The following is a 12,700-nucleotide window of genomic DNA, read 5'->3' on the forward strand; positions in this document are numbered from 1 at the left end:
CCAATTGAAAATCTTTGGTGGAAGTTGAAGAAAATGGTCCATGACAAGGCTCCAACCTGCAAAGCTGATCTGGCAACAGCAATCGGAGAAAGTTGGAGCCAGATTGATGAAGAGTGCTGTGTGACACTCATTAAGTTCATGCCTCAGAGACTGCAAGCTGTTAGAAAAGCCAGAGGTGGTGCAACAAAATACTAGTGATGTGTTGGAGTGCTTTTTTTATTTTTGCTTCTTTTTCATGATTCCATAATTTTTTCCCACACAATTGAGTGATTCCATAATTTTCCCCTATGCTTGGGCTAAAAAAGTAACCATTACTGACTACCACATTTTTTGTTCTTGATTTCTTTGTGTTTCTTAAAGCCAGAAAGTTGCCATTTGAATTGACTTTAGTTTTGTGCCATGTCTGTGATCTGCTTTTTTCCTACAAAATTAAACAAATGAATGAACATCCTCCAAGGCCGGTGATTCCATAATTTTTGCCAGGGGTTGTATGTGGTGGGTGGCCAGGGTGTGCCCAAGCAGCTATCATTGCAGGCCACGACTATGGCCCTGGCACCCCTCGCATTGTCACTTAGCTACACCCATTTCTGGGCAGGCTAGGCCCAGTAGCACAGTGGGTACACAAATTCACATGCACCACCATTGGGCGTAACAAGATGTCACAGTACAAGTAAAAAAGACGCAATGATATCACAGTACAGGGATAAAACGAACTGTAAAAACAGTGTCACAGTAGAGGGTTAATACACACAGTAATGTAACAGAATGCAGAAAATGCTCACACTAGTATCACCGTGCATGGCTAACACACACAATGGTGCAAAAATGCTGAAACATTGCACACAACAAGAAAAGGAGAGAAAGCAATGTTATGGGACAGGAATGATGCAAACAGTGATATGTACCTGCAGCAATAATATCACAATCCAGGTATAAAGCACAAACAAAGGTCATAAAAGCAACATTATAAAGAAAAAAAAAAGTTACAGAACGAGAATAATACAAAAAAGTAATATCACAATAGTGACATAATGCATATGAGTGGTATAAAAAGGAATTATGGGGCTCATAGTAAATCGCCCCATCTCTTTCTTTGGGCCCCTCTATGCTTTATATAGGATAGCTGAATGTCTGCCAATTCCCTTGAATTGACCCCGAGCTGTATGCTTGTAAGCTGTAGCTCCAAATAGTAGATTTAGGTAGCTGTCTTCCCGCAGGGATGAAATTACAAGTGGCTTTGTTGTGCCTGGAAGCCCGCTTCTGAGCAAATCAAGGTGAAAAAAAAATCTAGTTAAAGGTTGCAAATTTCTCTTTCACCACTAAGAGGAGCTCACTACGTATTCATTTCTTATAAGGTTAAAGGGATTGTCCACCCCTGAGGAAACCTTTTTTAGCAAGCCCCACAGCATGCTGAATCCTGACAGTGTGTAGGAGCGCACCGTGAGGATTGGGCTCCGCTTGCGAGTTCAAGTGGTCATCGCGTAACTCCAAGTGTGGTGGCCGACTAGAGTCTCAATCACTTCTCTCAAGAATTTGTGGAGTAAAGTAGGGATTATTACACTTTGGGGAATAATGGGGGTATTACTTTTTGGGGACACTACTACCTTATAGGGGGATAAATGTATTGTTCTGCAGCCAAAAAAAATAATAGGGGATTATTGCTATGTGTGGGCATAAATGGGGAGTTAGTGTAAGGGTCACGAAGGAGTATTACTGGGTTGAGGGCAAAGAAGGCACTATTTTGTGGGGGCACGATGGGGATGGGAGAGTAAGAAACAAGACTATGTATTGATAGAGTCACTGGAGTAAGAAACAAGATGGGGAGTTTGTGCACAGGGGCAAGTCTTGGCTGGAAGAAGTCATCATGGCGGTCAGGGTTGGATGGAGAAGAAAAGAGAAAACAAAGGACTTCAATTAGACAACGTCTGTGACTCTCTGGCATTATTTGGTGACCGCACTGATTAGGAGTATGCCCCCAGAAGTGTCAACGATACCTTTTTGTAACAGCTTTGGGGGGTATTTTCTCCATCACCTTAGTCTTGGCTGAATGAATATGATATTTCTTTGATACGGTTACACTTCTCTCGTGAAGACAAAAGACATAAAAATTCCTGTCTGATTCTCGTAGAATTTAGGGTTTCCCTATAAATATCAGATTGTCAGCGGATTGTGAGCATATGCCGTAGTGCTAAAGTGATGCAAACATTTCCAGCTCTGGCAGCCCACATATGCCTTCCAGCAGTATCTTTCTGCTTTCCATTCACCTGCACATACATTCTGTCTCATCATCACACACCCAACTTTTTTTCTTTTTTGCAATGCAAGGAGTCTTCCACATAAGCAGTGGCAGCTCTCACCTATGGAGATCCAGGAGCCCCCTGGCTAGTAAAGCCCTTCCTATGCCCATGTATGGAGCAGAGAGAGGCTTGTATTGTGAAGGTAGAGGATGTGGCTGAGCTCAGATTCTTTCCCTCATTGCAGCAATCAGCTCCATCCAGAGCTCCACACTGCTCCAGTCTCCTCCAGCATCCAGCCTGCAACAGGTAACCAACACCCCCAAACCCAAGCCCCCTATTCCTGATAGCCCCCACAAGCTGCTGATCTGTCAATAGACTCTTATTTATCAAACACTGATTAACTTTCAGCTACACTGATACTTCCTAATGCTTGCAACAATGTATCTCACGGCTGTGGCTCTGGATTTGTTGCTAACTTCTGTAAAGATTTCCCTAAAAGTTAGCAGCTTATACTTTTATATTAAATTGCAATATAATTAAGGGCATTAAACTAATTAACTGCCTTTACTCATGTACTATTGGATGGCAAATTGGAGCCAATGGATCGCTTTGTTGCAAAAGGAGGACTGTGATCTGTCTGCGTCAGTTCATTCAGAAAGTTGCAGCAGGCGAATGGTTAAGTGCGGCTGATGCTGCCTGTCAGATCCCTGATGTGGCTTTATTATAAGGGAAATGTATCTGACAGCTGAGGTTTGGCTTTGGTATTTTTAGTGTCTGGTATAAAGCAAAAATTGATCAATTAACTGTTTCATCCCTGCATATTGATTTTGGGAGAAATGCGACATCTATTTGTTGCAGTTCCTTATTTTCAATGCATAAAAAAAAATAAATGACTAAATACAAATTCAGCTCTGCTACATCTGTGTATAGCTTGCTGTATTCATTGGCGGCTAAAACAAACAGAATCTGTTTTAATGGTCTGATACAAATGTTTTGGCACGCGGGATATAAGATTGCCGTGCCAATGGTTCTCAAATTTTTAATTGGGGAGAATTAATCACAATCTCTGGACTGAAGTCTACGCTCCGCAGCTCAGAATCCCAGTCGTGCGATGACTACCACCATTGAGATAAACTGGAATATGTCTCTGCCAAACTTTTCTGTTTATGGTGATTCATCTCTTTTTTTTGTTTTATATTTTTTGTGTTCAGAAGATTGTGTGTCTAATTGATGATTTTCTTTCCGTGTATCCATGAAATAGTCGGGGATCAGAATGCGAGTTGTCGTCTTGGTTTACTTTAGCGTAGACGAGTTTGTCTTCTGGCTATATGGCATAGGTTTTGTGATCATTGTGTTCTGTATGACCTATTCACATCTGCTGCATCTGTATTGTGTGATGATGGCAGCAGCTACTGAGAAGAGAAGCTGTCAGATTGGTTATTATAAAGCTGGAGCGCCTTTTCAGCAAAATAATGAATGTATAGAGCTCGTATGAAAGTAATAAGAGAAAGTCTCCAAAATCAAGAGTCTTAAAGGGGCCGTTCACTTCTGCATCGGAGGTGAGAACTGATGACTTTATGATCGCCAGGTATCCTGCTCCTTAGAATAGGACATGAAACCTGATGAAGGGTACAGATTACATGTTGTATCAAGCCAAGAAACCTCTGACCGCACACAGTGGCATAATTTGTGTTTTACTAGATTATATAGCGCCATCATATTCCGCAGCACTTTTCGCACATGTTCATCACTGTCCCCATTGGGACTCACAATCTAGTTTCCCTATCAGTATGTCTTTGGAGTGTGGCAGGAACCCGGAGGAAACCCACGAAAACACAAGGAGAACATACAAACTGTCCTTGGTGGGATTTGAACTCCAGACCCCAGTGCTAACCACTGAGCCACCATGCTGCGCTAACCACTGAGCCACCATGCCGCGCTAACCACTGAGCCACCATGCCGCGCTAACCACTGAGCCACCATGCCGCGCTAACCACTGAGCCACCATGCCGCACTAACCACTGAGCCACCATGCAGTGCTAACCACTGAGCCACCATGCTGCCTAACCAGATAATCAGACTGGACAGGAAGCGTACGCTCTCCTTCTCACATTCTGTTTTCTGGTTTTCACATAAGTGAATCCGCAACAAAATTGTCATGTTTTTCCATGTGGATTTTCTGGGGACAGAATTTGATGCTGATTTCACTCTATGCTGTGAAAATCCACAGCAAAATTTCCATTGCTGAATTGAAATTTTGGTCTCTTCTTTGCTGGATTTTCTGCCCACATGTCTCAATGGAAAATCCGTATCATTTCCCCACATGTACCAATTCGAGCAGCAAATCTGCACCTACTTTTTGCTTTAGCTCTGTAATGTGGTTTATGGCCACATGATTTTTGACAGAGGAAGGATATCGCAACCTTGTGCTGAGCGCCACCGGGCACTAAACGCTACATTTCCGTACACTGTAAGGGCTCATGGAGACGTCCATGGATTTCGGTCAGATCACTGACCACAATGCACAGACTGGTCATGGGTCTCCCGACCTGAGCATGGCAGCCTCATACTCCGGTCCGGAGACCCGCGACCAGTTCGTGCATATTGGTCTGTGATCGGACTGAGATTCATGGACGACTGCATGAGTCTGAAGTCAATTATTCATGGAGTCACCTGGCGCAAATGTCAAATTCGTTTCCCCGTACCTAAATAAACCCTGCCGGGGCATAATAGCTAGTGTGCACCCCTCTTGGCACCTCTTCACCTGGGGCCGAGCTCCCCTCCATAACAAAGGCTTTGTCCCGGAATATTACAATACAGGGGACCCTAGAAAGTCATCACCTCTAATATGTAGGACTAGCCACCAACACCAGTGCAACAATTGCAAAAATATTGTCTTCTGATAAATTCCTTGGTTGTTTACATTAGGAATAAACACTGATTTTCTCTGAAATAGATAGTTATGTAGATCCTCACACTTACATGATGCAGTAAAAATGCTATTAATGGCTGATACTTGATAATGCGCACATCTTACGTTACAGACTGACATCCTTCACGACATCGTGAAAATGTCAATCAAAACTGGTTGTTAGCTTATTAAGAGATTTTCCGTTTTGAGCTCTCGTAGGCTTGTATTTCATTCCAGCATAGTAACAGTTAATTATCTAAAGTATCTATCTATGTATCCCTCTCTCTATCCTCTCTAAGCTCTCTCTAACCCTGTCCTTCCATCTATTTATCCCTCTCTGTATCTATCTATCCCTCTCTCTATCCTCTCTAACCTCTCTATATCCCTATCCTGCCATCCCTCTCTGTATCACTCTCTCTATCCCTCTCTATATCCTTCTCTATATCCATCTATCTATTATCTATGTATCTATGTATCCCTCTCTATCCTCTCTAACCTCTCTCTAACCCTATGCTTCCATCTATCTATCCCTAGCTGTCTCCCTCTATCTATTATCTATCTATATACAGTATCTATCTATGTATCCTTCTCTTTATCCTCTCTAACCTCTCTATCCCTATCCTGCCATCCCTCTCTGCATCCCTCTCTGTATCCCTCTATCTATTATCTATCTATGAATCTGTGTATCCCCTTCTATCCTCTCTAACCTCTCCCTATCCTTCTATCTATCTATCCCTCTCTCTATCCTTCCATGTTTGTATCCCACTCTCTATCCGTCTATCTATTATCTATCTATTATCTATCCTTCTCTATCCCTCTAGCCAAAATTAAAAACATCTAAGCTGGAATTCTTGCTACTCAAACAGGTGGTTGCTTTGGCGCATGGATCACGTAGGAAGGAAACATTATACTAATCCATTCATTTAAGGCTCATTGTTTCGGAAAAGTGGAGACATCTATCCAGGTGATTTATGCATCTGGATCTGCCTTGAGGAATGCGAGCGGATTCATTTATTACAATACTGAAGACAATTGGCTGAAGGAATCCGCCTGAACAAGGAAAAATGATTCCAACAGGTTGGTAACGAGGAGAGTGATGGGGATCGGTCAGGGTTATTGGCTATTATGATGGTATTTGGCGATGATATGGGTATTTCAGAAAATAAAAAGGATTCTCTTCGTTTCAGAAAGATTGCAATTATTTTTTAAAGAGCAAAATTCTATTAATTTGCTGAATTACCTTTATACCAATCAAGGGGTTTCCAGGTTTAGAATGGCCAGAGCTCAAATACCAGATACACCCCATGGACAGGTGGCACCTTTTCCATGGGAGCAAAAAAAAAAGAACAATTTTTTTTTTTTTGCTATTGGGGACATCCTATTTAATTTGTGGATTGCCTTTATTATGGCTTTGTAGATCAAGCCACCATCAGGACAATCTCTGTACTGTGACCGTTTGATCCCACTTGCATGTGGGGGATTGGAAGGTAAGTTATCCTTCAAAGTGTAACCATCATTTCCCTAGAATGCCTGTGTCGGCCTCTAGCACCTCCTCCGCCATAGAATCTTATAAGCACCAACTGTCATCTCCTATCTCAGTAACCTGTCTTCACTGAATACACATTTTACAGATTTTTTTCTCTGTGATTTGAGAGTGAAACATCAGTCTAGGAGGAGAAAGAAGCAGATTTCTCTAATAAAATATATTACAAATTTGCAGAAATTTTTTTTTTTTTTTTTTTTTTTTTTTTACTATTCATAAATAAAAACAACGTTCGCTCTTTAAGCCTCTGACATCAGCTTTTTTTTCCCATAAGAATAAAAGGATCGGCCATGCTGCTGGGGTACTTCTTCCTTCGCTTCTTTCCAGGATGCAGGAAATGATCAAATGTATGAATTCCGCAAATACTATCCATGAATCTGTCACTTTGCAGACGTTTTCCCACTGCCAGGATGAGCCGCTGCAGCGATATATTGATATTCTGCGGTCCGCTCCTAGCGGCTGATCATACAATTTCGGTAATAATTGCAGGATAAATTGCCCTTTAGCAGTAAGTGGTTATTAAAGTAAATTGAGGATGTTGAAATGTCATGGGGAAAGTCACACACAGACCCGGGATTAGGCGGCATCTTCAGGGATTACCTTTGGTTTTCTGACGTCTTATTGCGCCGCAGTGGATAAAACACTGCAATTTCTAATGCAACCTTGGAAAAAAGCTCTATATGGTATGAGCCATCTACAGAATATGGTGTTCAGCGGAGGAGTTGCGGACCATTTACCGTGTCTCCTATGATGGCACTTATCACTGTCTGCCGCCAGATACCCGGTATGACAGGCCTCGGGTCAAATGAGGTTAGAGACTGAGCAAAGCCTCATACAGGTATGTCGGGCTCAGATAACACGGCGCTTGTTGTTCATGTGTATGATAATAAAAGCGAGGCTTAAAGGGAAGTTGCCTATTTAATAATTTTAAAAAGCAATTTCTCCTAACCCCTTTCCCCCCTCATTCACACGCAGGCTCAAGTCAACTTGGCATTCCTACTTTTAAATAGTTTTCATTGGGTGGAGTGGAGTAATAAACAGCTGCCATACATCTTCGGCAGCAGCTTTTTCTCTATAGAGAACAGAAGGATGAGGCATGTAAAATTCAACATGCCTGACCAGTTTGGGGACCCCATACACATTAAACTATCATCCAGAAATGGTAAAATAGGGCGTTTTGGACAATTCTTTTCAAATGGTGCAGTTTCAGATTTTTTTTTAGAAATTTTCGGAATATCGATCTGGAAGTCTCTCGAAATAGACAAGTCTGCCATAGAAGTCTGTTGGCAGCCAAAAGTAGGCATGACTTGTACTCTTTGGCATGGTAGGCAAGCATAATTTGTTGCAACCAGCATCACTGTAGGTTCTAGGCACCTTTTTTATAAGTTCAAGACTGTGACTCTTAAAGCACCTGGGTTCGTGGCTGCTATTATGATTCAAAGAGCAAATTGAGCAATGGTTTTATTGCATAATTGTTCCAAATCAAATGGGTTATTCTATGCTAGATCACCAATGTAAGACCAGTGGGGATCCAACAACTGGAACTCCCTTGATCAGCTGTTATCGCCTCCACAAACAGCAGGATGTGAACAGTGTATTGAGCCTGAACAATACAGTTTTTGAAGTACTGAAACTCCATTCCCATTCACTTCAGTGGGACTGACTCTGTTCACTGTATACTAGATCTAATAACAGCTGAATGGTGGGGATGACGGGTATCAGACCCCCACATGTGCAATACTCCATGACATAACCCAAGGATAGGTTACCAACATCACATGCACAAGGAACCCTGCTAATTCCTAGCATCTTGCAATATTTCAGTTACAAATAGATGTCATGACACTGCTGCAAGAAATCCCAGAGCTAGGGGCTCCTTCCTTATACCTAAAGGTAGAGGTAGCTATCCTTGCTCCCATGATTACTTCTGATGGTGAAGACGCTTGGGTCACGTGCTTTGCTAAGCTCCTAAATCGGCCCTTATTTGCCCCCTCTCCCACCCAAGGAAATGGGGAGTTGTTGTGCAAACCAGAATAAAAAGGAAAGGTGTACAGGAATAAGTGAAAATATCAATCATACAAACATGTACACACAAACAGAGGGGAACACCGGGATGTAAAGAAAGGAAAGAACAAATAGGAGAGGATGAGGATATACTCGCAGACAAATCAGTCTTCAGAACAACACTCCAAACGCCTCTTCAAAAAACCAACATCTCCAACTCTAGAACCAGGCAGATCTCTGATTGCCAGAGGCAAGTATATATAGCAGAGGGGAGTGGCCAACACTGAACAGCTGAGACCATCAAAGCAGGAAAGCTCCAGGAGCTCTCAGCCGAACAGATAAACCTCTGCACTGTTAGCAGAAACCTACACTGTTTAAATTGATGGTGAAGTGCTTCTAATCAATGCAGGAGTATGTGAAATCAGACACCATGGTTTTCTGGCCCCTCTCAGTTGCGGTAAACCCGTGATATCTAAGCTCCAAATTCCCTGCACATATATAGTTAAATGCTTCTACTTAGTCTGTCTGTAGTCACCGTAAGGGTGAGCTCATGAGATTAATGCATACTGATTATACAATGACCTCAATAATTAAACAGCGTGTAGTAAGCTCATAAGCTCCATCTAGTGAAGGCAGCAGGAAGTATAGATTTTTTAAAATTTGAAATTGCCTGTGTAAGGGTTTTGAGCTACGAAACTGGTCAAAAGTTTGAACAAACCTATGTCCAAATGTGCACATTGTAAATGCAAACTAAAGGTAGGAAAAAAGGAACATGTATGAAAAGAATAAATTAAGAAATGTGTGAAACATACCATATTATGTATTAAACCTTAGAAATCCCAAAGTAGCTCCTTTTACTCTTTACACACTATTGGCATTTTTCTCAAGCAGTTTTATCAGGTCATCACCTGGAATGGCTTTCACCTTCATTTGTGGAATCACTGACCTTCAGAAAGTATTTGTGACCACCGGGTGTGTTTTGCAAAGGCAGTTTTGGTGCACAGTCCCATACAGTGCTAACAACTATTCCACAACTGTTAGTTTTAAGCCAGAATATGGTAAGAGCTAATCAAATAATTAAAGAGAAATGTCAGTCCATCGTTACTTTAAGACATGAAGGTCAGTCAATATGGAACATTCCTAGAACTTTAACGTTATCCTCAAGTGCAATAATGAATACCATTAATTGCTATGATAAAACTGCCTCTCCTAAAGACGCCCCAGGAAAGGAAGACCAAGAATTACCTTTGCTGCAGAGGATAAGTTCATCAGAGTTACCAGCCTCAGAAAGTACAAATTGACAGCACCTCAGAAATAACAGCCCTCATAAATGATGCACAGACATAATGTAGCAAATATATATCGACTAGAGTTGAGCGAAACGGGTCGGTCAAATTCATAAGTGGCCGACTTTCGCTGAAGTCGGGTTTCATGAAATGAAACCCGACCATAGCGTGAGGTCGGCCACGAGGTCGGCGACCAGAGCGCCAAAGTCGCGTTTCAAATGATGCTTTTTCAGCCAATGATGCACACTGTGGGCAACGCGATGACATGGGCATTGGTCACCACCATCTTTGAGAAGGGCATACAAATAATTGGCTGGCTTTGTGTGGTGTCACAGGGGCTATAAAAGGGCGTGCACGCCAACCGCCATCTTACTTCTGCCAATCTTAGCATAGGGAGAGCTGCTGCTGATTCTGTAGGGAAAGCGTCAGGCAGGGAAGAAGAACAAACAAACTGCTTCTGCTTGTAGAGATTTTCACTGTACAACACAACAGTTTGTGTGCATTGACTGGGGAGGCTATATTTTGGTGCATCAGTTCTGTTGGTTATTAGGCTGCTTTATAAGGCTCCCTGATAGCTGCATTGCTGTTTGCTCACTGTTGTGCAAAACTGCTTTTTTAAAAGCAAAAATACTTTTCTTCCTCTTTTCTGCACAGTAACCAAATGTTCATTTTTCCACACTTTTGTGTGCAGCAGTCCTGCTTATTAGGCTGCCTGCTGCCATACTTGGACTGAGAACATCATTGTCAGCCTCCTAAAATCTCTAGGGAGCTTCCAATTCTCCCCAATACTATACACACCTTGTACTTTGTCATACACCAGCCAATTTCCGCCTGGTAAATTGAGGTGTAATCTATAGTGGGCCTGAGATAAGTGTCACGTGGACCCGTCCTGTGTGTTGAGCCTGTTGTGGATCTGACCGCTGGGACCCCCATGATCCTGGGAAATGTAGCTTTGAAGAGCACCATGTAAATGGAGCTGTGGTCAGCCATACGCACTGTGGTGCCAAGAGAGTGATGAGGGGATGACAAAGTATAGCAAAAATTCACTGATCGGGGTGATGAGTGCTATAGTTTGTGGGCTGGTGGGATTTGTGTGGCAGGGCTGCATTTTTGTCCCAGTCCGGCCCTGTGCCAGGCCTACCATTGCCATTAATGACCCTTGTTCTGGATGCTTCTGTGTTGTTCTATGTGCTTGTGATGCCACTGACATCCTTGTGTTTGGACACCTTTTTTTTTACTATTTATCTAAATCAAAATGTCCACTACTGTACTCAGTTTTACAGGATAGATATGAGAATTTACTTTGTGTGCTGTGGGGAGGGCGTCATTTTGCTGTTCGCCTCAGGCAGCAGAGAGGCTAGTTTCACCCCTGCATGGGCGTCCATGCAAAGGGGTGTATAAAGTTTATAGGTGAATGATAGGTGGCGCCACCTGTGGTTTCTGATCAGATTGACCAGCGCTGCAGTGTCGCTTCTCTCGGACAGATGTTGTGGTGCAGCTAAGATGTAGAAGCCCTGCACAGGTAGGGCCGTAGTCGCAGGGCAGATGAAAGAGTTGGTAGATGGTGTGCAGTGCAGGATGTAGCAGAGCCGTGGGCCAGGCGCAGGAGAAAGATGACACAGTTGTGCAGTTCCTTTACCTGTACTTGGTAAGTGCCGTACAGGACCCAGAGTACAGATGGAGAAGGAGTTGGTCAGCCTGGAAGCAAATTAGGAATTCTGTCTCTGCAGATAGGTAGTGTGGCCTCCGTTCTAGCTCTTATCTGAGGTACACGCAGTACTGAGTTCACTGAAGTTCCCCCTGTTGACTCTCTTTTGAAACTTTCTCGTATGGCAGGCAGCCGTAGCCTTTTCCTTCTGGCTCACACAAGTCGCTGCTGGGGCCTCCGAGCCTTAGTTGGGAACAGAGCATTTACAGCTGCTACTTCCTCCGGTTTCTGCTGCAGGACCGTCAGTGTCCCAACAAACTCTGAGACCGGAATCTGGACCATGTGCTCCAGCTAGGAGTGAGCCTTAACTCTGCTCATCCTCCAGCTCCCCTTCTCACATCCACACACTTCCCCTTCCAGGGCCGGACTGGGACTAAAATTCAGCCCTGGCATTTGAAGTTCCACAGGCCGACTAGTCACATGGTGACTATATAATATTTTTGTACACTTGTAGGTTACAAGAAGTGAGAGGAGATTAACACGACTATATAACATGTAGTCAGAGCTGTGCCCAGTATTTCAGCTCAGTGCTATTTATTGCTTTTAAGTACAGTACTCCTCCCAAAGCTCTGTCCCCTTTTGTGACAGAATTCCTGGCAGAACTGCTATCCATTGGGCAACCAGACCCCCTGGTCATAGCCGCCCCTATCATACCTCCCAAGTTTTGAAGAAGGGAAAGAGGGACAAAGACTGCGGCGCGCGCAGCTGCAAATTTTAGGCCACGCCCCGGCCACACCCATTTCACAACTAGTCACACCCATGTCCACGCCCAACCGCACCCATTTAGCACTGCTGATCACACTGACTGGTACAGAGGGCACACTGACTGGCACTAAGGAAGAGAGAAAACCGAGAGAGAGAGAAAGAAAGAACAGAGAGAGAAAGAAAGAGGGGAAAGAAAGAACAGAGAGAGAGAAAGAAAAAAGAAAGATTAGAGAGAAAGAACAGAGAGAGAGAAAATGAGGGAAAGACAGAACAGAGAATGAGAAAGAACAGAGAAAGAAAGAAACA

General features: G+C 43.2%; 1 protein-coding gene across 1 annotated transcript in view; it reads left to right on the forward strand.

The window, feature by feature from the left end:
* Positions 1-2,394: 2,394 nt before the first annotated feature.
* Positions 2,395-12,700, forward strand: part of BAIAP3 (BAI1 associated protein 3) — a 277,420-nt gene continuing 267,114 nt past the window's right edge. Inside the window, exon 1 of the mRNA XM_073555195.1 lies at positions 2,395-2,543. Within this exon, the coding sequence (XP_073411296.1) occupies positions 2,410-2,543 (134 nt within the window). The 5' untranslated portion in view covers positions 2,395-2,409. The remainder of the gene's footprint in view (positions 2,544-12,700) is intronic.

Source organism: Dendrobates tinctorius, unplaced genomic scaffold (assembly GCF_039654945.1).
Source record: "Dendrobates tinctorius isolate UK_male_01 unplaced genomic scaffold, ASM3965494v1 ptg000222l, whole genome shotgun sequence".
Taxonomy (NCBI): Eukaryota; Metazoa; Chordata; class Amphibia; order Anura; family Dendrobatidae; genus Dendrobates; species Dendrobates tinctorius.